General features: G+C 42.9%; 1 protein-coding gene across 1 annotated transcript in view; it reads left to right on the forward strand.

Annotated features, from left to right (window-relative positions):
- Nucleotides 1-482: 482 nt before the first annotated feature.
- klhdc4 (kelch domain containing 4) overlaps nucleotides 483-19692 on the forward strand; it is a 122448-nt gene continuing 103238 nt past the window's right edge. Inside the window, exons 1-5 of the mRNA XM_072518082.1 lie at nucleotides 483-711; nucleotides 7791-7882; nucleotides 11985-12063; nucleotides 14605-14703; nucleotides 15419-15555. Coding sequence (XP_072374183.1) covers nucleotides 613-711; nucleotides 7791-7882; nucleotides 11985-12063; nucleotides 14605-14703; nucleotides 15419-15555 — 506 coding nt within the window. The 5' untranslated portion in view covers nucleotides 483-612. The remainder of the gene's footprint in view (nucleotides 712-7790; nucleotides 7883-11984; nucleotides 12064-14604; nucleotides 14704-15418; nucleotides 15556-19692) is intronic.

Below are 19692 nucleotides of genomic sequence, written 5' to 3' on the forward strand. Positions count from 1 at the left end.
ACAAAGACACCCAGGTCCCTCTGCCCAGCTGCATTTTGAATCTGTTTTCCATTTTTTCTGGGCAAAATCCTCACACTTATCCACATTAAACTCCATCTGCCAAATTTTGGCAGATTATGCGCTGAAGTTTCTGGAATGGGCTTTGAACTTTCTGACTCACAAACGAAAGTGCTAACATTGAACCAAAGCTGACACCTTGAACAAGACTAATTACATTTTTTTTAAAAAATCAGTCATTTCAAAGTGTACAGTGAATTTCATCCATTGTCCTCATGCAGTAAATTGGACCATGGAAGCGGCTATGTGGCCATTCGCCAATTAGCGGCGCTGTGGAGGGCGCGGCGTCCGAAGCCGCAGGAGGATGTTATCTGCGCACGCGCAGTATTTCTATTGTTTCTCGGATGAGTCGGCGAGCTTGGAGCCGCGCTGGCGGGTGTGTTCAGAAGCGGTGAACCTTTTACGCGGCGGTGTCTCGGAGCTGCCTGTGTTTGACCCGGATGTATTTATCTGTGAGGCGAGGGCCTGACCGCACGTGGCGAGCTCCGAGCGCGTTAACCGGCCAGCAGAGAGAGAGAGAGGGAGTGAGTGAGAAGGACTGGGAGGGGTGGCACCATGGGCAAAAAGAATAAAAAGGACAAGAAGGGGAAGGGAGCTGATAAAACCGCGGCCAAAATGGAGAAAAAAGTCTCCAAACGGTCGAAGAAGGAGGAGGTGAGGAAGGATATTTGGGAGAGTAAGAGACCGGGATGGATGGAAATTGTCATTAATGTCCCTGCTTTCAGCCCTCAGGTTCTGCAGAGATGACTTATTTCTTTAAAAAAACATTTTTTCCTTGAGGATGTGTTGATTTAACAATTAGGAAGGGCGTAGTTGAGGTGGTAGAGTTGAGGTGTGTTTAGGGGTCGACTAGACTATAGGTGCAGAAATGTGAGCACAGGCTGCTGACATGTCGGTACCTGCATCAACTTATCACCCTTTCGGCACTTTTTTTCTTTTGCTGTCCGTATACTAATAAAGTAAACCTGCAATGTTAACTATTTTCAATTCAATATGCTGACCCTGTCTTGACAGTCTTTGCATGCAAGCTCCACGCAGGAAAATCTGAAATCACCGGCTTTGTGCTGCTCTCAGTAACCCAGCTAGACAGCAGCTTCTTTATGCTGTCCAGCTCCAGATTGACCTCAACACCAGGAAAGAGCTCTGTGGCAATATTCAGCAAATGTTTTTGTGATTTTCAGAAGTGCCCTGGGGTCCAAAAAGGATTGCAGAGACTTTAAAACTAGGTTTGGCATAAGCCTCACCAATGGCATAGTTTGACTTTGGAGTCACTTGTTAGTTTTAGTGTTTTGTAGTAGGAACTAATTTGCAGTAAAGCATGGTTGGCATTCTTTGGGTGACTGTGGAGCTTGTGTGTCCTCACTGTGTCTGCGTGGGTTTCCTCTGGGTGCTCTGTTTTCCCCCTACATAGCTTATCATAGAATTTACAGTGCGGAAGGAGGCCATTCGTCCCATCGAGTCTGCACCGGCCCTTGGAAAATGCACCCCATTTAAGCCCACACCGCCAACCTATCCCACCTAACCTTTTTGGACAATAAGGGCAATTTAGCATAGCCAGTCCACCTAACCTGCACATCTTTGCACTGTGGGAGGAAACTGGAGCACCCGGAGGAAACCCAAGCAGACACGGGGAGAACGTGCAGACTCTGCACAGACAGTTGTCTAAGCCGGGAATTGAACCTGGGACCCTGTAGCCGTGAAGCAACGGTGCTCACCACTGTGCTACCGTACAGTCCAAAGATGTGCAGGTTGGTGGATTAGCCATGATAAATGCTTGGGGTTACGGGGATAGGGTGTGGGCCTAGGTAGAGTGCTCTTTTGGAGGGTTGGTGCAGACTTGATGGGCTGAAAGGCCACCTTCTGCACTGTAGGCATTCTATGGGATTAATGTCATCAGTAATAGTCCTAAAAACACAATTTGTCCCTATTTTGCACAAGGAGTTATTTATTTAACACTTATAAAGTGCTTGGTGGAGGTGGGGATGGGTGTAGATGGAATTAAGTGTTTAGGGGTCCACCTAGTTGTACCTGCCAAATTTTAAGAACAGAACAAAGTTGTGAATGATAAAATGTCTTTTGGTCCATCAATAGTTCTTACTCCTGTTCTTGTCTACAACTAATTTTGTATCTAATTGTGATTTGAATAAACCTGTTATTTTTGATTTTATTGCTATGATTGTAAGATTATTCCAGATGTTACTGTTGAGTAAAGGAGGTTTATTGGAAATGACGAATTTATATATCTTATTAATATTTTAGTATTTAAATAGTTTTACCACTTGCATTGTGGTAGCATCAATTTTACCCATAGCAAAGTAAACTCCAAACATCTAGCTTTAATTCCACCCTTGTGTTTCCTTTCGTCAATCTCATTTTGGACCTCTGGCTGATCATGGTGAATGGCTGATCATGGTGAAGTTTATCAGAAAGTTATTCTTGATAGTCAAAATTATTTGAAATTGCACTGAAATTAATAGTACCCAGCTTCAAGCTAGCCATCTGTGTTTTGGAGCCAAATTGTGTTTCTACTTGCAAATGAAAATTAACATTGACCAGGTTGCATCAAGTTTATCCACTAATGTCCCTGCTGTAAGAGATTGGGAATTTCTACACGCATGGAAATCATGGTAACAATTCCAACAAGTCAGAACTTGCGAGGATACAAGAACACGAGGAACAGGACTTGGCCACACAGCCTCTTAAGCCTGCTTCGCCATTTATGGCTAATCCGATCTTGGCCTCAACTTTATTTTCCTGCCTAGCCCCTCTAACAGTTGACTTGCTTGAAGTTGCGCATTGATACAAACATACAAATTAGGACCAGGAGTTGGCCATTTGTCCCCTTGAGCCAGCTGCGACATTCAAGGCCATGGCTGATTTGGTTGTGGCCTCAACGACATTTTACTGCATGCCCCCAATGCTCTTTATTCGTCAAGAACCTACCTACCTGCTAAAACCGTTCAATGACTCTGCCTCCATCGTTTCTGGGAAAGAGAGTCCACAGATTCACGAGCCTCTGAGAAAAAAAATTTGAATCTCTAGCCAACCTTTCCTCATAAAATGATCCCCTCATTCCAGAAATCAGTCGAGTGAACCTTCTCTGAACTGCTTCTAATGCAATTATATGCTTTCTTAAATATGGAGACGAAAACTGAGGAGGAAATAAACACAAGCTGGGAGTGACAGTGTGGGGGAAAGTGCTTTCAACACTTTCTCCTTCAGGAACTCTCATACTTGTGTTTTTTTAAACTCTTATTACGATGAAACCATGCTTGCTAAACCTGAAACTTGTATCAGAAGGATCGTTAAATTCTTTTTTCCACCTATTTTTTGCAAGTTGAATTGGCAAAACTGATTCCTGAATGTAATGACAAAATCATAACATTTCTGTTTCTAATTATTTTTGCCCAAATACTAGTTTCTATCAAATTCTTTTAATGCAGAATTTTGCTTGCGTTTCCTGATTTTTACCACAAATTTGAAGCTGAACATTAAAACCCCCAGGAATTTTGATTAGGTGATTTAAAAAAATAAATCACTGTTCCTTAGTGACAAGCCATGCTACACACTTTCAGGGTGCTTACGAAGTCTGAGAGTTGTCAGCTTTTTTGAAACAGTTTGTCAGTTTTCCATGCAGGCAACAGTGGAATGATTGGGATTCCTCTGTTAATTTTATGAAATATGCATTGATATAAAGTAAGGTATTATTTGACACCATACTTTCCAAGCATCCCAACTCTCTCTTCAGTGTCAGCTGAATGTATTTGTAATTCTGCAATGTCTAACTCTCTTGGATGTAAGTCCCATGCCTCGATGTAAAATGAATGTGCTTTTAATTATTTGTTCATGGATGTGGACGTTGCTGGCTAGGCCAGCATTTATTGCCCATCCCTGAGGGATGGATGGAGTCATATGTCAGCCAGACCAGGTAATGACAGCAGTTGACATTTGTGAACCAGGTGGATTTATAAGACAATTGGCAATGCAGGTCATCATTAGACTTTTAATTTCAGGTTCTTTTTATTGAGTTCAAATTTCACCATCTGCCATGATGGGATTTGAACATGGGTCTCCAGAGCATTACCATGTGTTTCTGGATTCCCAGTTCAGTAACAATGCCACTACGCCACCGCTTCGCAGTTTGGGTCTGTGAATTCTGTCCGTTCGCAATCTCAGGATTTGAAGAGGTGGCTAAATTGCCAAATAGCATAGGAAAACAAAAGGTGCTACACTTGTGAACCTACAGCCTGGTGATTGTGGTAAAGGAAGAAATAACTTGCATTCATACGAAAAGAAAAATATTGATCTAAAATTAAACCAGAAATGCTGGAAATTCCCACCTGCAGAGTGAAACAACACTAGCATTTTAGATTGACCGTTGATCAGAACTAGAGAAAGCTAAGAGAGATAACTGATTTTACACATATACAGGCAGGGAAAAGGGGCAGCAGAGAAACAACAAAAAGGAATGTCTGTAATGGGTGGAAGGCTGACTGAAAAGCTGGCGACCTGAAATGTTAACTCTGTTTCTTGCTTCACAACTTTTCACAGGTGCTGCTGGACTTGCTGAATATTTGCACCATTTTTAAATTTTTATTTCAGATTTTTAGCATGTTCCATGGTATTTTGCTTTTGAGAAGGGATGATGATGCACATCAGAAGGGATGGAGGGGGTAGTGCAATAATGAGACGAGTAAAGAAACAAAAGTTGGGAATAGTAAAACCATTAATAGCAACTGTGGAAAAAAATGGTTTTGATCAGAAAGTGTTGAACTCGATGTGTGCCAAAAGTGAGTGTCCAGCCAAAAGATGAGGTGCTATTCCGTTAGCTTACTGTGAACATCTTTGGAACAGTGAAGGGGGTTGAGGACAGTGACTTCATAGTGGGAGTGGGGTGAAGAATTAAAATGATAGGTGATCAGAAGCTTGAGATCGCCCTTGCAGACTGAAGACATCCAATCTGCATTTGGTCTCCTCAATATAGAGGAACCCTCTTTCAGAATTCTGAGGGACGCATATCTCTCCAGTCCCCACTATACGCTGCTCTTTTTTTCCTAATTTCTTTTGAGGAGGCTGTGGTGAGCTATCACCTTCAACCGCTGCAGTCCATGTGTAGGTGCATCCACAGTGCTGTCATGAAGTGAGTTCCAGAATTTTGATTCAGTGACAGTGACGGAATGGTGTGTGGCTTGAAGGGGAACTTGCAGGTGGTGGTGTTCCCATGCGTTGCACTTGTCCTATGTGGTACAAGTTGTGGATTTGAAAGCTGCTGTTGAAGCTTGGTGAGTTGCTGCAATGTATCTTTTATATAATACACACTGCCATCACTCTGCATTGATGGTGGAGGAGTGAATGTTGGTGGAGGTGCCAATCAAATGGGCTGCTTTGTCTCCAATGGTGTTGAGCTTCTTGAGTTTTGTTGGAACTGCACTCAACCAAGCAAGTGGGGACTATTCCATTACACTCCTGACATGTCTTATAGATGAGGACAGGCTTTGGGGAGTCAGCAGGTGAGTTACTTGCCTCTGAATTCCCAGCCGTTGACCTGCTCTTGTACTCCAAGTACTTATATGGCTGGTCCAATTCAGTTTCTGGTCAATGATAATTTCCAGAATGTTGATGGTGGGGAAATTCAGTGATGGTAATGCCATTGAATGTCAAAGGGAAGATGGTTAGATTCTCTCTTGTTGGAAATGGTCATTGCCTGGCTTGTGTGGCACAAATGTTACTTCCCACTTATCACCCAAGCCTGGATATTGTCCATGTCTTGCTGTATATGTTTCATAGAATCCCTACAGTGCCGACGGAGGCCATTCAGCCCATTGAATCTGCACCAAACCTCCGAAAGAGCACCCTACCTAGGTCCACACCCCACTTTATGCCCATAATCCCACCTAATGTTTTGACACTGAAGCGCAATTTTGCATGACCAATCCACCTAACTTGCACATCTTTGGACTGTGGTAGGAAACCGGAGCACCTGGAAGAAACCCCTGCAGACTCATTGAGTATGTGCAAACTCCACACGGTCACCCAAGGCTGGAATCACACCCAGGTCCCTGACACTGTGATGTACTGGCGCTAACCACTGTGGACTGCTTTAGTATCCGGAGTTGTGAATGGAGCTGAGCATTGTGCAAACATCAGCAAAATCCCCATTCCTGACCTTATGGGGGAAAGGTTATTACTGAATCAGCTCAAGATAGTTGTGCCTAGGACACTTTCCTGAGGAATGTCCTGGGACGGAGATGAGTGGCTTCTAACAAACGCAACCATCTTTGAGCTAGGTATGACTCCCAACAAGTGGAGATTTTTACCAGATGCTCATTGACGTAAATTATGCCAGGGCACTTTAATGGCACACCTGGTTCAAAAATCCCTGTTAAAATGCACTTGTGCTTCTTTTAGTATACAGTATTATTGCTCACGTTGGGGTCTGCTGTACACGGGCCCACTTATTGGGTGACCACTTTGCACAATACTGCTCAGTCCACAAGCCTGACATCGAATTTATGGTCACTTGTCATTTTAGTTAACCAGCCAAATCCTACTTTGACTTCTCTGTCTTCCGCTGCTTCTAGTGAAATTCAGTGTTATTTGAGGAAGAACACCTAATTTCTTAATAAGGCACTTTACAGCCTTCAGGACTCTTAAGTGCAATGATCTTAAATGGTAACCACGGTCTTCATTTTGTAGACCACAGCTGTTGATTATGATTCAGCAATTTACATTTACACCTCTGGACTCATCTTTAGATTCTGTACTCGCCCGTTTACCATCGACACCCCTGCCTTGTACCATCATAACCAATTTTTTTTTCCAATTAAGGGGCAATTTAGCGTGGCTAATCCACAGACCGTGCATGTCTTTGGGTTGTGGGAGTGAGACGTGGGGAGACTGCAAACTCCACACGGACAATGACCTGGGGCCGGGATCGAACTCGGGTCCTTGGTGCCTTGAGGGAGCAGTGCTAACCACTGCACCAACGTGCCCTACATCTCTAACTTCTGACACTTCTAGCAAAATGTTCATCAACCGTTGTTTCTTACTCCACAGATGTTCCCCGACCTGCTGAGTCCCACTTTTTCTGTTTTTACTTGCATTCATATAACCGTTTTCAGGAGATTATTATGTCCTAAAATGTTTGACAACCAATTTTGTGCTTTATTTTTTTGATCTGGTGTGGCTATATATGACAATGTGGCATTTATCTTGGGCACAGTCAGGTAGTCCCACAAATAACAGATTATCATCATTTGTTTTGCTGATGTTGGTAGAGGAGCAGATATTGAGCAGGACCCAGAGGTGGATACCATTGCTCATCAAAATGGTGCCATGGGATCTTTTATGCCTACCTAAGAGAGCAGGCATTGATAGTATCTCTGACTATGCAGGACTCCATCAGTTCTGTACTCAAATGACAGCATGGATTATCGTGTGTTGAAGTCCATGAAGTGGAATTTGAAACCACATCCCTTTTGTCTTGGGCAAGAGTGCTACTGCTGGGCCAAGGCTGACACCTCATGCTATCGTTGTTTATTGGGAGCAAGGTGCTGGAGGAACTATAATAAGAAACCCATGTTGAGTTAATGATGATCAATTCTGAATTCTGCTGCACTATTTGTTATTGCGTTTTCATTTTTATAATATTGTTGGTGTTTAATCTTATTGCAAGTTATGGTTAAAGTTCTGAAAAGGTAGTTTGCTAAAGATATTCTGTTTGTTCCACTCAGGAAGATCTAGAAACACTGATAGCTGAATTCAGGCAACTTGATGCAAAAAAGAGCCAAGTAACAGAAGTGGCCTGTACTCTTCCTTTGCCACGGTAAGTAGTGGAAAGAAACAAGCTATGTTCTGCGATTCTGCTGAGAGTTTTGTACTTCAGATTAGCTTTTGTCACTTTTCCCTCCCTTTCTGAACAAATTACTTGGGTTACTGTAGTACATCACTGTCTTTCTTCAAAACAGTTACAAATAAAGCAACAAAGGAAGGCTATTCAGCTCATTGTCTTCTGGTCGTGTTTCAGAACCTGATCTGACTACTAAAGGAGAAACCTAGCATAAAAAAGTACTTCAGGACATACTGTGACAACAAAAACAAAAACTTAGAATAATTACTTGAAAGGACATGCACAGTAGTAGGTTATTTGGCCCTCTGCTCCTGTGCTGCCTTTCTGAAGATCTGAACCCTCTGGCCTTTTTCCATACCCTTGATTTTCCTTTCTTTGTCAAATGCTTACCCAATTTTCTTTTAAAAGATATAACTATTTTGTGTCACACCAGTGTTGATGTTGCATGCGTGAAAGACCCTTTTTCAAACATATTCCTCTTAGCCCTTTTGTGGTGATCATTAAAACTCATCCCCTCTAATTATCAAGTCACTCAGCAGTGGAACTTGTATCTCCTTAACCAACTCAAGTAAAACCATTTTAATGATTTTGAATTTTAAAAGTTACATAGAAACCACAGCACAGAATTAGGCCATTTGGCTGAACTGTTCTATGCTGCTCTTTAAACTCAACGTATTCTATTTTCCCCCTTCATGTGTGCCTCCCTTTAAGTGCTCTAACCACTGCATATGGCATCAAGCTCCACATCTTCAACAATCTTCTTGTAAACCTTTCCTAAATTCTTTATCTGACATTGTTACTTGCAATCTTATATTAATGAGTCCTTGCATTGGACTCAACCCACAAGTGAAAACAATTTCTCCACAACCATGCTTTTGAACCCTTCAATAATTTTAAAGGTCTCTATTGACTCTCCTCTTTGTCTTCTTTTCCGAGAACGCAGTCCAAACCAGTTTATTCTTTCCTGATAATTGTAACCTCTCAATTCTTGTCATATCTCCGTTTTTCTGTGGTGGAGTATTTGATTCAACTGTACCAATTTTAGCATTTCAAAATGATAGAAGTAGTGCTGGTGAAAAATGTATTTAATGAGTGAATTTACTGTTGGAAATGAGAAATTGATGCAGCTGTTCTGTTTTTCACTGATGGTAAAGACTCAATCCTTTGATGGGGAATTCCTTGCTATGTATTAATCCAAGGAGCTTCAGCTCCACACTGTTAATCTGCTTCATTGTATTTTCAAGCCTGGTGGTTATTGCAAGCTATTGCTTTCCAATGTATCATCTTTCATCCATGTTGTTCAAACAAAACAATTATGTTTTACAGAGGGAGTGTGGAGTGGGGTGGCAGGGGAGAAAGGAAGCCAAATCTACATTTGATGTTTTAAAAATAATAGTGAAGCAGCTTTTAAGGCCGAGAAAAGTCTATTGTTTGGAAATGCCATGCGCTTTATCTAATTTCAAGGCCTTGGTTTCTAAACAAGGTTGAAAGAGTTTGTGTGAGCATGACAACAACCTGGACAGGTTAGAGATGTGGAAGCGATGGCAATCTTAATGGCAGGCCCTTTTTGTCTAGAATAATTACCTGCAGACAGGCAGGACTGGGAATCTAGGGGCAGGATTAGAGCCAGGGACCTGTGGGAATTGTCCTTGGCACAATGTGGGGTAAGAAGGGAGGAAGTCTGGACTTCCTTCCATATACCAAAGGTGATGGATGTGCAGCAAGCACATGGGTTGTCTTCACATGGCACACCTTTGATGGATGAAGAGGTCAATTCTTGAGAGGTAGGTTCTGCCGTAGGAGTCATACATGCAGTTACGAAGTATTGTTGTGGGTTAATTTTTGCATTAATGTCTTTTGCCAAGCCATTGGTCATCATAGTAGTGTATACCAGACCACAGGAGATATCAACATTTTCCTCTATCGTCATCTAGTGAGTCCCTGCTGCGATAATCTGTATCTGTGGAACATTCATGTTATGCTTGCAAGAATCCTTGAAGCGGAGCTTTGGGCATTCTACTGGTTGTCTGGCTCTGGCTAAGACACTGTACCGAACGTCCTGGGGTATGTAACCATCTTCCATCCTGCATTGTGCCCAAGCCAATGAACCTCTGTTTGATGGGTGCGAACAAGTTTGGGAATCCTGCTTTTGGGAGAACTGCCGCACTCATGGTTTGTTCTGCCAGGATATACACAAGGCATCACAGACAGTGAAGATGGAAATTGTTGAGCTTCTTGAGAGCTATCAAGCCATAATTCACAGCCACACAGCAAGGGTGGAGGAATTTGTCATTATTTGAGTGGGGGTTCAGGGAGGCTCTGGTAACAATCGGAGGAATGGAGAAAGGCTCTGGCCACAATTGAGACATTGTGGCCACAGTGGTCATCAGGGGATGGGGAGGCTCTGGTCAGAATCGTAGGAGGATGGAGGGTCTGGTTGAGCTTAGAGGGAGGGAGCATTGTACCCTCCAATTATTTTTGTTGCCTATTCATTTCACTGTGCAGTAGCTATACATTTTTTTGTGTGGCTCCACTTGGACTCAATTTCTGCACGCTAACATTAGACTTGCTGTGCAGTTGAGCACTCTACAGGTAACATTGGTGGGGCAGGAGGTGGGATCTTCTAGTCATGATCAGGAAGAAGAGAAGCTCTATTTTTTTTGTATTTTAATTATTGCTCACTGGGTGTGGGCATCGCTGGCTAGGCCAACATGAATTGGCCATCCCTAATTGCCCTCGAGAAGGTGCTGGCGAGCCCCTTCTTGAACCGCTGCAGTCCACATGTTGTAAGAACACTGACAATGATTTTTAGTGAGGGATTTCTCCAATTTTGACCCACTGACAGTAAAGGAATGGTGATAGAGTTCCAAGTCAGGATGGTGTGTAACTTGGATGGGAATTTGCAGGTGGTGATGTTTTCATGTATCTGCTGCCCTTGTGCTTGTGCTAGAGGTCACTGGTTTGGAGGGTGCTTTTGAAGGAACCTTGATGAGTAGCTGCAGTGCACCTTGTAGATGGCATATATCGCTGCTGGTGGTGGAGGAAGTGAATGTTTAAGTTGGTGCCAATCAAGTAGGCTGCTTTGTCAAGCTTCTTGAGTGTTGTTGAAGCTGCACACATCCAGGCAAGTGGAGAGTATTCTATTACACTCCTCACCTGTGCCTTGTTGATGATGGTCAGGCTTTGGGGAGTCAGGAGGTGAGTTACTTTCTGCAGAATTCCCAGGCTCTGACCTGCTATAGCCACAGTATTTGTATTCCTGGTCCAGTTCAGTTTATGGCCAATGATAACTCCCAGGATGTTTAGTGGAGGATTCGGTGATGGTAATGCCATTGAATGTCATGAGGAGATGGTTAGATTCTCTCTTGTTGGAATGGTCATTGCCTGCCATTTAAGTGGGAACTAACATTCACACCACACATCTGCTCAAGCCTGCATATTGTCCAGGTCTTGCTGCATTTGGAGATGGACAACTTCATTATCTGAGGAGTCGTGAATGGTGCTGAATATTGTGCAATCATCAGTGAACACCCCCACTGGATGCCCCATTCTGTGAAATGCTGCCTTGATGTCAAGGGCAATCACTCCCAGCTCTTTTATCCATGTTTGGACCAACCTGTAACGTGGCCAGGAGCTGAGTGGCCCTGGCAGAATCCAAACTCCGTGTCAGTGAGATTGATAACCCTATCCACAACACTTTCCATCACTTTGCTGATGATTGTGGGTAGACTGATGAAGCGGTAATTGGCTGGATTGGATTTTTCCTGCTTTTTGTGGATAGGACATATCTGGTCAATTTTCCTTGTTGGAAAGATAGAGGTGTGGTTAGTCTTCAGTACTAATACCCAATGTCTGTTATAACTGACTTAGCGTGACTAATGCATGCTCTTAAATGAACAAATTCCTCGTCTCTGGAGCGGTATGGAAATTAAGCTGTGTTTTATATTGTGATGGGATGCTCACCCTTAACTTCTATCCAAAATAGAAAACACACCATTTCCAGTATTAGTATCAGTCATTTAACAAAACCTGCATATTTGTTTTATTATAAGTTTAATATTTTTTGTTTTTCTGACAGGTTGAATGCATCATTTTCACCGTACCCTGAGAAAGATGAATTAATTCTCTTTGGAGGTGAATATTTCAATGGCCGAAAGGTAAAGTATTCACTGTTCTATGGTAGCACAATTTTGGGTTGGTCGATCAATAAGAAAAAAAAATCTTCTACTTAAATAACACTTTTTAGGGCTTCAGGACATCCCAAAGTAATTAATAGTCAAAGAGATGCACATGAAGTGCAGTTGCATTGTACTTTTTAAAAATGTATTTTATTGCAAACATGTATCAAAACAGTTTACAACAACAAACATCCCGGGAAACATGCTTCCCAACAATCAACTATGCAGTCTGTACGGATTTTTCATCTTTTTCACCCTCCCCCACGATGAACAGCTCCTCTAACATGGTCACAAACATCCCCCACCTTTCCTCAAACCCCCCTGAAGAACCCCTTAACTCATACTTTGTCTTCTCTAATCGCAGGAAGTCGTACAGGTCACCCAACCAAGTTACTACCCCGGTGGTAATGCCGACCGGCACTCCAGCAAAATTCGCCGCCGTGCCATTAGAGAGGCGAAGGCCAAGACATCGGCCTTCCTCCTCTCCATGAGCTCCAGCTCTGAGACCCCAAATATCACCACTAAAGGGTCCGGGTTCACCACCTCCTCCACTATCCTGGCTGAGACTGCGAACACTCCCACCCAGAATCTTCCCAATTTTTCCCAACCCCAAAACATGTGCGCGTGATTCGCTGGCCCCCGCCTACACCTCTCGCACTCATCTGCTACCCCCTGAAAGAACCCACTCATTCTCGCCCGAGTCATATGCACCCTGTGCACCACCTTAAACTGCATCAGGCTCATCTTTGCACATGAGGAGGTCCTGTTTACCCTACGCAGTGCCTCACTCCATGCTCCCCAATTGATCTCCCTTCCCAACTCCGCTTCCCATTTCTCCTTAATCTTCACCCGCTCGCCTCCCTGCTCCCCCAGCCACTTGTATATATCCCTAATTCGTCCCTCCCCATCCACATCCGGGAGCAGCAGTCGCTCCAGCAGGGTGTTCCCTGGCAACCTAGGGAACCCACTCCAGACCATTTGTGCAAAGTCCCTAACCTGCAGATACCTGAACTCACTCCCCCTTGGCAGCTCTACCCTCTCCCTTAGCTCCTCCAGACTGGCGAACCCTTCCTCCAAATACTGATCACTCACCTTGACCAGAGGCATTGTGGACAATTGGGGGCAGCGGAATTGTATACCCCCACAATCTAACCACAAAATCAGGCATATCTTCATTTCTTCTTTACTATCAAGCTAGATATCGAACCCTGGTTCAAAAGGAGGTGTGAAAGTACATAAGGAAGAGCAGGACAAAATGTGAAAATGAGCTGCCAAACGTCTGTAGCTACAACAGAGAACCATATATGAGCTACTTAACAAGTACAACAGAGTGAAGTGATCCCGTAAACAACAGATGAGGCCAAAAATTCTCCAGTCCTGCCATATCCAACCATGAATGATTGTGTACAATTAAACAGTTAGTAGGAGGAAGAGGCTTCCGGTCCTCAGCGATGGTGGAGCTTAGCATGTGAGTCCAAAAGACAAGGCTAGGGTGTTTTCAACCATGTTGAGCCAAGGCTAGAGCGGATGATCATCCTAGCAGGTCCCCACCACAACAGATGCCAATTCGTAAGAGGAGAAGAGGGTAATGATTGTATACTGAAGTATTGCAAATAGCTTTCTCAGTCTAGAAACTTAAATGATGAATTGATGTTGGAAGAGAGAAGCATTTTGGATGTTATAAGTTTGAGTCATTGTATCTCATTATAAAATCTTCCCAAGGTTAATGATTTCAAAAAAGAAAGAAAAAGTATTTATGCAGCGCCTTTGACAACTTGCTTTATAAGCAGGGGTAATTGTGAAATGTAGTCACTGTCCCAAGGCCCCATAAAAAGTAATTTGATAAATTACATGATAATTGTTGTTTTAGTGATGATTTAAGCAATAACTATTAATCTGGACACTGCAAGCACTGGAAGAAATTTCCTGCTCTTTGAATAGTGCCATGTGATCTTTAATGCCCACCATGGAAGGTACCTCGGTTTAAAGTTTCACCTGAAAAACTGCACCTCCATAAGTGCAGTCACCGTGCTTGTGATTTTTGTATGTTGTATTTCTGGAACTGTCAATATTGTTAGTTGTGAAATTTCCAGCTGTGAGGCAAATGCCTGACATGTTAACAAATTCTAAAAATATAAAGATAGTTAACAGTGGCAAGTTGCATTTGTAACCTGTGCCACAGGGAAAGCTAAGTGGCTTTACTATAATCTTCTCTTGACTTTCACCCACTTTTGTGTATTTCTCATTTGTTGTCTCATTGTCTGGAGGATTTGTAAAACTGACGTCTGATCTAAACTTGCTCGTTTTCTGCCAAGTGGGTCAGGTTAAAATTAGCCCAAAGTGTTTGTCTAGATTGAGAGACAGTTAAAAGAGTATATCTGTTCAGCTGTTCTGCACTGTCAGAAGCCAAAGAGCTGTCTCGGTCTTGTTCAGTATGGAAATGGTGCATGGTGGAATGAGATGAGAAAAAAATGATATATAGATGGTGATACTCCTGTTAATCGTTTTCTACTATTGCAGACTTTTCTCTATAATGAACTATATTTGTACAACATCAAGAAGAATTCATGGACAAAACTGGAAATCCCAAATCCACCAGCTCCTCGCTCTGCACATCAGGTAAACTTGGGTAAAGAAATGCAGACAGTAAGAGAACAAGGGTGTTGTTTTCCCTCCGAGATCTGGACCTCTAGCAATTATAATAGTATGCAAACAAGTTGCTGATCATGCATAATATTTTACCAGTCAAGGATTTGATAGTTCTTATTTTATCAAAGTGGGGACTCCATGTAGATTATTTTGTTTGCTTTCTTTTCAACTTGATCCAATAATAGTGGGTCTGACAAGAATATTTTGAAACGTATTTGTGGAGAATCCTCCCTCTTTAAGAAAAGGAAAGTGAATGGTTACATTTGTCTGGTGAAGTTGGGTCTCATCATTCATCTCTCAACCAAATAAATGCACCTTTTGCCTCCTATTCTGAATATATTGGTGTCAATGGTCTTAATCAAATACTATATTTCATTGTTGACATGTTTCAGGAAGTGAGATCTAATAGCATGAAATTAAGCTTTGCTCTTGCCAATGGTGATTTTCCTTGTCTCGGTTTGGTACCTCTTAGGTTTAAGATTAGGAGCTTAGAAGAGTGAGTTTAAATTAAAGGTCTATGAAAGATTTATTTTGTAATATTTAAGAAAAAATTGGTATTGTTTCACCATGCAGTGTCACTATAACATGCTACACTACCATGCTTTCTCCACTAATGAATAGAGTTCAGTGTAACACAGGATGTTGTAGAAATGTTAGTGTAACATTTATTTTGTTACTGTGACAGGCTGTGGTGGTTTCTCAAGATGGTGGACAACTTTGGGTGTTTGGAGGAGAGTTTGCATCCCCAAATGGTGAACAATTTTATCATTATAAGGACCTTTGGGTGCTGCATCTTGCAACTAAGACATGGGAACAAATCAAGTAAGAACTATTTTGTACCTGATCACAGATAGAAAAAAGTTTCTAATTTTTTGTTTAACATCTTAGTGCTATATTATTTAACCATTCTTTTATCAAAACGGAATCATTTAGTCACAGCGCAATTAATCTCCTGCCAGTATAGCCACTATACCATCCTGCAACAGTTCTCTGACACTTTGATTAAAAATGGGTCTTTGCTGTTGTTCTCCAACTAATCCGAATCTAAGGATTGAATATTCCGGCCCCGAAACTGGCGGGCATCATTGTGGGCGGGATGGGAAAAATTGCCATCCCACCCACGATTATGCCTGCTGGTGGCATTGAATCCTTATCATCGAATCCCTACAGTGCAGAAGGAGGCCATTTAGCCCATGGAGTCTGCACCGGCCCTTGGACAGAGCACCCTACTTTAGCCCACGCCTCCACCCTATCCCCATAACCCAGTAACCCCACCAAACCTTTTGAACACTTAAGGGGCAATTTAACGTGGCCAATCCACCTAACCTGTAAATCTTTGGACTGTGGGAGGAAACCGGAACACCCGGAGGAAACCAGACATGAGGAGAGAGTGCAAACTCCACACAGTCAACTGAGGCCTGAATTGAACCGGAGTTCCTGGAGCTGTGAGGCAGCTGTGTTAACCATTGTGCCACCATGCCACCTGTATCGGGGCCGGAAAATCCTGGCCTAATTTTGCTTATGAAGATCCTGTTTCACAAACAGCTGATGGGTATCAGGACATGCAAATATGAAGCTCGAAAAATATATATTTTAAGTAAGTATTATGGAAATTTAACCTGTCTTTCATATGCCATAATGTAATTTATTTAACTGGTTACCCCGCTTAAAGCATGTTCGAATAGCATGCTCCCATTTTAGCACAGTTGGTAAATTAGGAACGTTCCCCAATAGCACTGCTGCCATTTTCAGTTAGTGCAGTTACTGAGCATGCTCAGTTTCTGTTTAAACAATTAACTGCTGCTTCACCACTTCCCTCCCTGACCCTGTGTTAAGAAAACAAAGCTGGTTTTAAGGGATTTGTATTGATAAACATTATAAAGAAAGTATAGTTTTAAGTGAGTTTAATGTTTGAGGCGAGAAGGGTAAAATCTGTAGTCCGATTCATGCTGGGCAACGGTGTTGGTATGCTCGGGGTAGTCAGATTCATGCTGGGCAAAGGTGTTTGTATGTTTGGGGTTGGTTAAGTTCCAGCTGTGTTTCTGTTGTGCTGAGAGAGGGCTACGGCATGATGAATAAATGGGTCAGCAGCGGTTAGCAACTGGAGGCCCTTGTAAGGTAAAAACGTTTTAGTTTGAGCTGGATATATTCCAGTTGGAGATGGAACACTGGGGAGTGAACATTATCAACTCTGCCAGAAGAAAGACAACATGACGGGAGCTGCAAAGAGGCGGGCTTCTTAGAGTATCAGTTACTGTCCAGATAACCCGGGATTGGGACAGCAGAAAATTCTGAATATGACTGAAGTTAAGAGAACAGAGACCAAGGTACTGTTCAGTGGTTAGCACTGCTGCCTCACAGTGCCAGGGCCCCGGGTTCAATTCTGCCCTTGGGTAACTGTGTGGAGTTTTCACTTTCTCCCCGTGTCTGCTAAGGTTTCCTCCAGGTGCCCTGGTTTCCTCCCAAAGTCCAAATATGTGCAAGTTAGGTGAATTGGCCATGATAAAATTTCCTTTAGTGTCCAGGGATATATACAAGTTAGGGATTAGATGGGAATAGAGTGAATAAGGCAGGGGGAATGGGCCTAGGTAGGGTGCTCTTTCAGATGGTCGCTGCTGACTCAATGGGCCAAATGGCCTGCACGGTAGAGATTCTCTAGAAGAAGCCAAGGAAGAGTAAACAAAGTGTTCTGAGTTAAAGAGACAATTGTAGTCACCAGATTTAAAATGAGACAGTAGATTTCAGAGGTCACTCAAACATCTGATGTCATTTTACCAGAGTCTGAGGTGGGGGGTGGGTAGTTTATCGACAGTTAAAGCAATTGTGAACAGTTTATACAGCAGTCAAGGCAATGGAATCTAAAAGGGGTGGTGTGAAATCCTGGGGTGGATTCACTGTTAAAAAAAGTAGACCAGCAGCTTTGTGTAAAAGTGTAATTTGGAAAACCTGGCCTGGAATTCGGAATGCAAACTGCTGAGGGAAAGCATTATTATTATGAGAGAAGATTTTAAGGGTGTTTTTGGGAGAGTTTGGAAACTCTCATGTGACAGTCACCTGGGGGGATTCTGAGGAGAAAACCACAGACACTAACTTGGGTTCAGAGCGGCGTGTCTGTATTTGAACACATTTTTTGTGTTTATGGGACCATTGTATCTTCAGATGCACTTTGTAATCCGTGTTAATCTTAAACTTTTTGTGTATTTGTTAAGGTATAGGGGAGTAAAGGAGTATTGTATAATAATCCAACTTTTCATGTTTACTAAATGATGTTTTCTTGTTAAAATTAGTTCGTAGTCCTGTGACTCTGAACCTCCATGTTTCATACAGAAAAAGTAAAAGTTGTGGTCTTTTGAGCCAGGGTGCCATTCCTGTCCAGTTATAACATCAATTACACCTGTCACTTGCTGCCTCTCCCACTCGTGCTTCTTGTGCTTCCGCTTACCATCTCTCCCTGACCCACCTGCTCCCTACCTCCCACTTGCAACTCCACTGCTCGCTCACTGCCCTTCTCCCAGAGTGAGGTTTCGAGAGAAGGAAATGACAAGCAAGAGAAAGTGGGAGGGAGAAGTATCAAGCACTTCCTCTTCCTTAGAGCTCTCTTCCTCACATCGTCCTTCTGTGTGAGGCTGAAGCTACTAAGCAGCTGGCAATTCTTAGCATAAGAGGAGAGTAATGGTGAGGCAAGTGGGATGTGCAGGAAAACAGGTGGTCCATTGTCACTATAATTAGTTTCTATTTCATGGTTTTCACTTGTGGAGACTGCAGGTAGCCTTAAAGGATGTACTTGAGCGGCTCTGGTCCTTGAAGGCTCACCTTTAGGTTGCACCACTTGGGTGCTAGAAATCTGATAATAATAATCTCTCATTGTCACAAGTAGGCTTCAATGAAGTTACTATCGGCCAGGATGAGAATGAGTGAGTGAGGGTGCATGGGACTGTAATTTGCTGTTGTCCAGAGTGGGCTCTGTAGCACTAGATGTATGGCATTCTTGCCCATAATCCTCAGGATCATCTATTTGAGGGCATTGAAAGGATGAATTCTTCAGGGTCCTCTGCCTCTATCACCTGTTTAGGAGACTTTCTCCTGCAGGGGAAAGGACAGATTGTCAGTGAATGTGTGTCAGTGTGTTTGTGGGATGTGCCTAAATAGCTGGAAGCAGTGCGAGGTTGGTGTAAGGTAGATTGTAAGGATGTTCGGGGTGAATCCTGAGTGTCTGTGTGTGCTTCTGCATGGGTCCTGAATGTTAGGGTATGCTACTGGTTGAGTAATGGGGTGTGGTGCATTTAGCATATATTTCTGATGCAGTGGGCATGAAATATGATGCACAAATACATTCACTCACCGTATCTACTTGAGACTACTAAACGTTTTGTGGCACTGCTCCAGGGTTTGTGGTACTATGCTGTTGGCATTCACTACCCTCACCATGCTTCTGAAATCTGGGAATTCTCTCCATCCCTTGGTGTGCCAGTATTTCTCCCTGATTAGCCAAAAACAATTATTCTGCAGCCTTTCGTCCCTTCCTCTCCCTGCTCTTCTCCCGGAGTGAGGATTCAGGAGAAGGAAATGACAAGCGAGAGAGAGAGTGGGAATGAGAGCGCATTGGTACAAATTTCCTTTTCTAGAGACTGTGCCCTTAAAATGTAAAGGCTGCCTGGAGCAAGTGGTTTCTGAACAAAGCTGCTTTGCCCCCTGGGGTTTGCTACACGGGAGCTGCTTGTGGCCATGCTATATTCATGGGAATCAAGTGGGTAGACAGATTTTGTCTTACCAACTTCATTTCCAGTGCACACAAGCATACTGCAAATCGTGGATCCTGTGCCAAATATTACAAAGAACATTACAGCACAGGAACAGGCCCTTCGGCCCACCAACCCTGCGCTGATCCAGATTCCTTAACGGCACAAAATTCATTTGTATCAACATGTCTACTGCATTACTCCTATCTACTGTTTCTAT

Source organism: Scyliorhinus torazame, chromosome 10 (assembly GCF_047496885.1).
Source record: "Scyliorhinus torazame isolate Kashiwa2021f chromosome 10, sScyTor2.1, whole genome shotgun sequence".
NCBI lineage: Eukaryota > Metazoa > Chordata > Chondrichthyes > Carcharhiniformes > Scyliorhinidae > Scyliorhinus > Scyliorhinus torazame.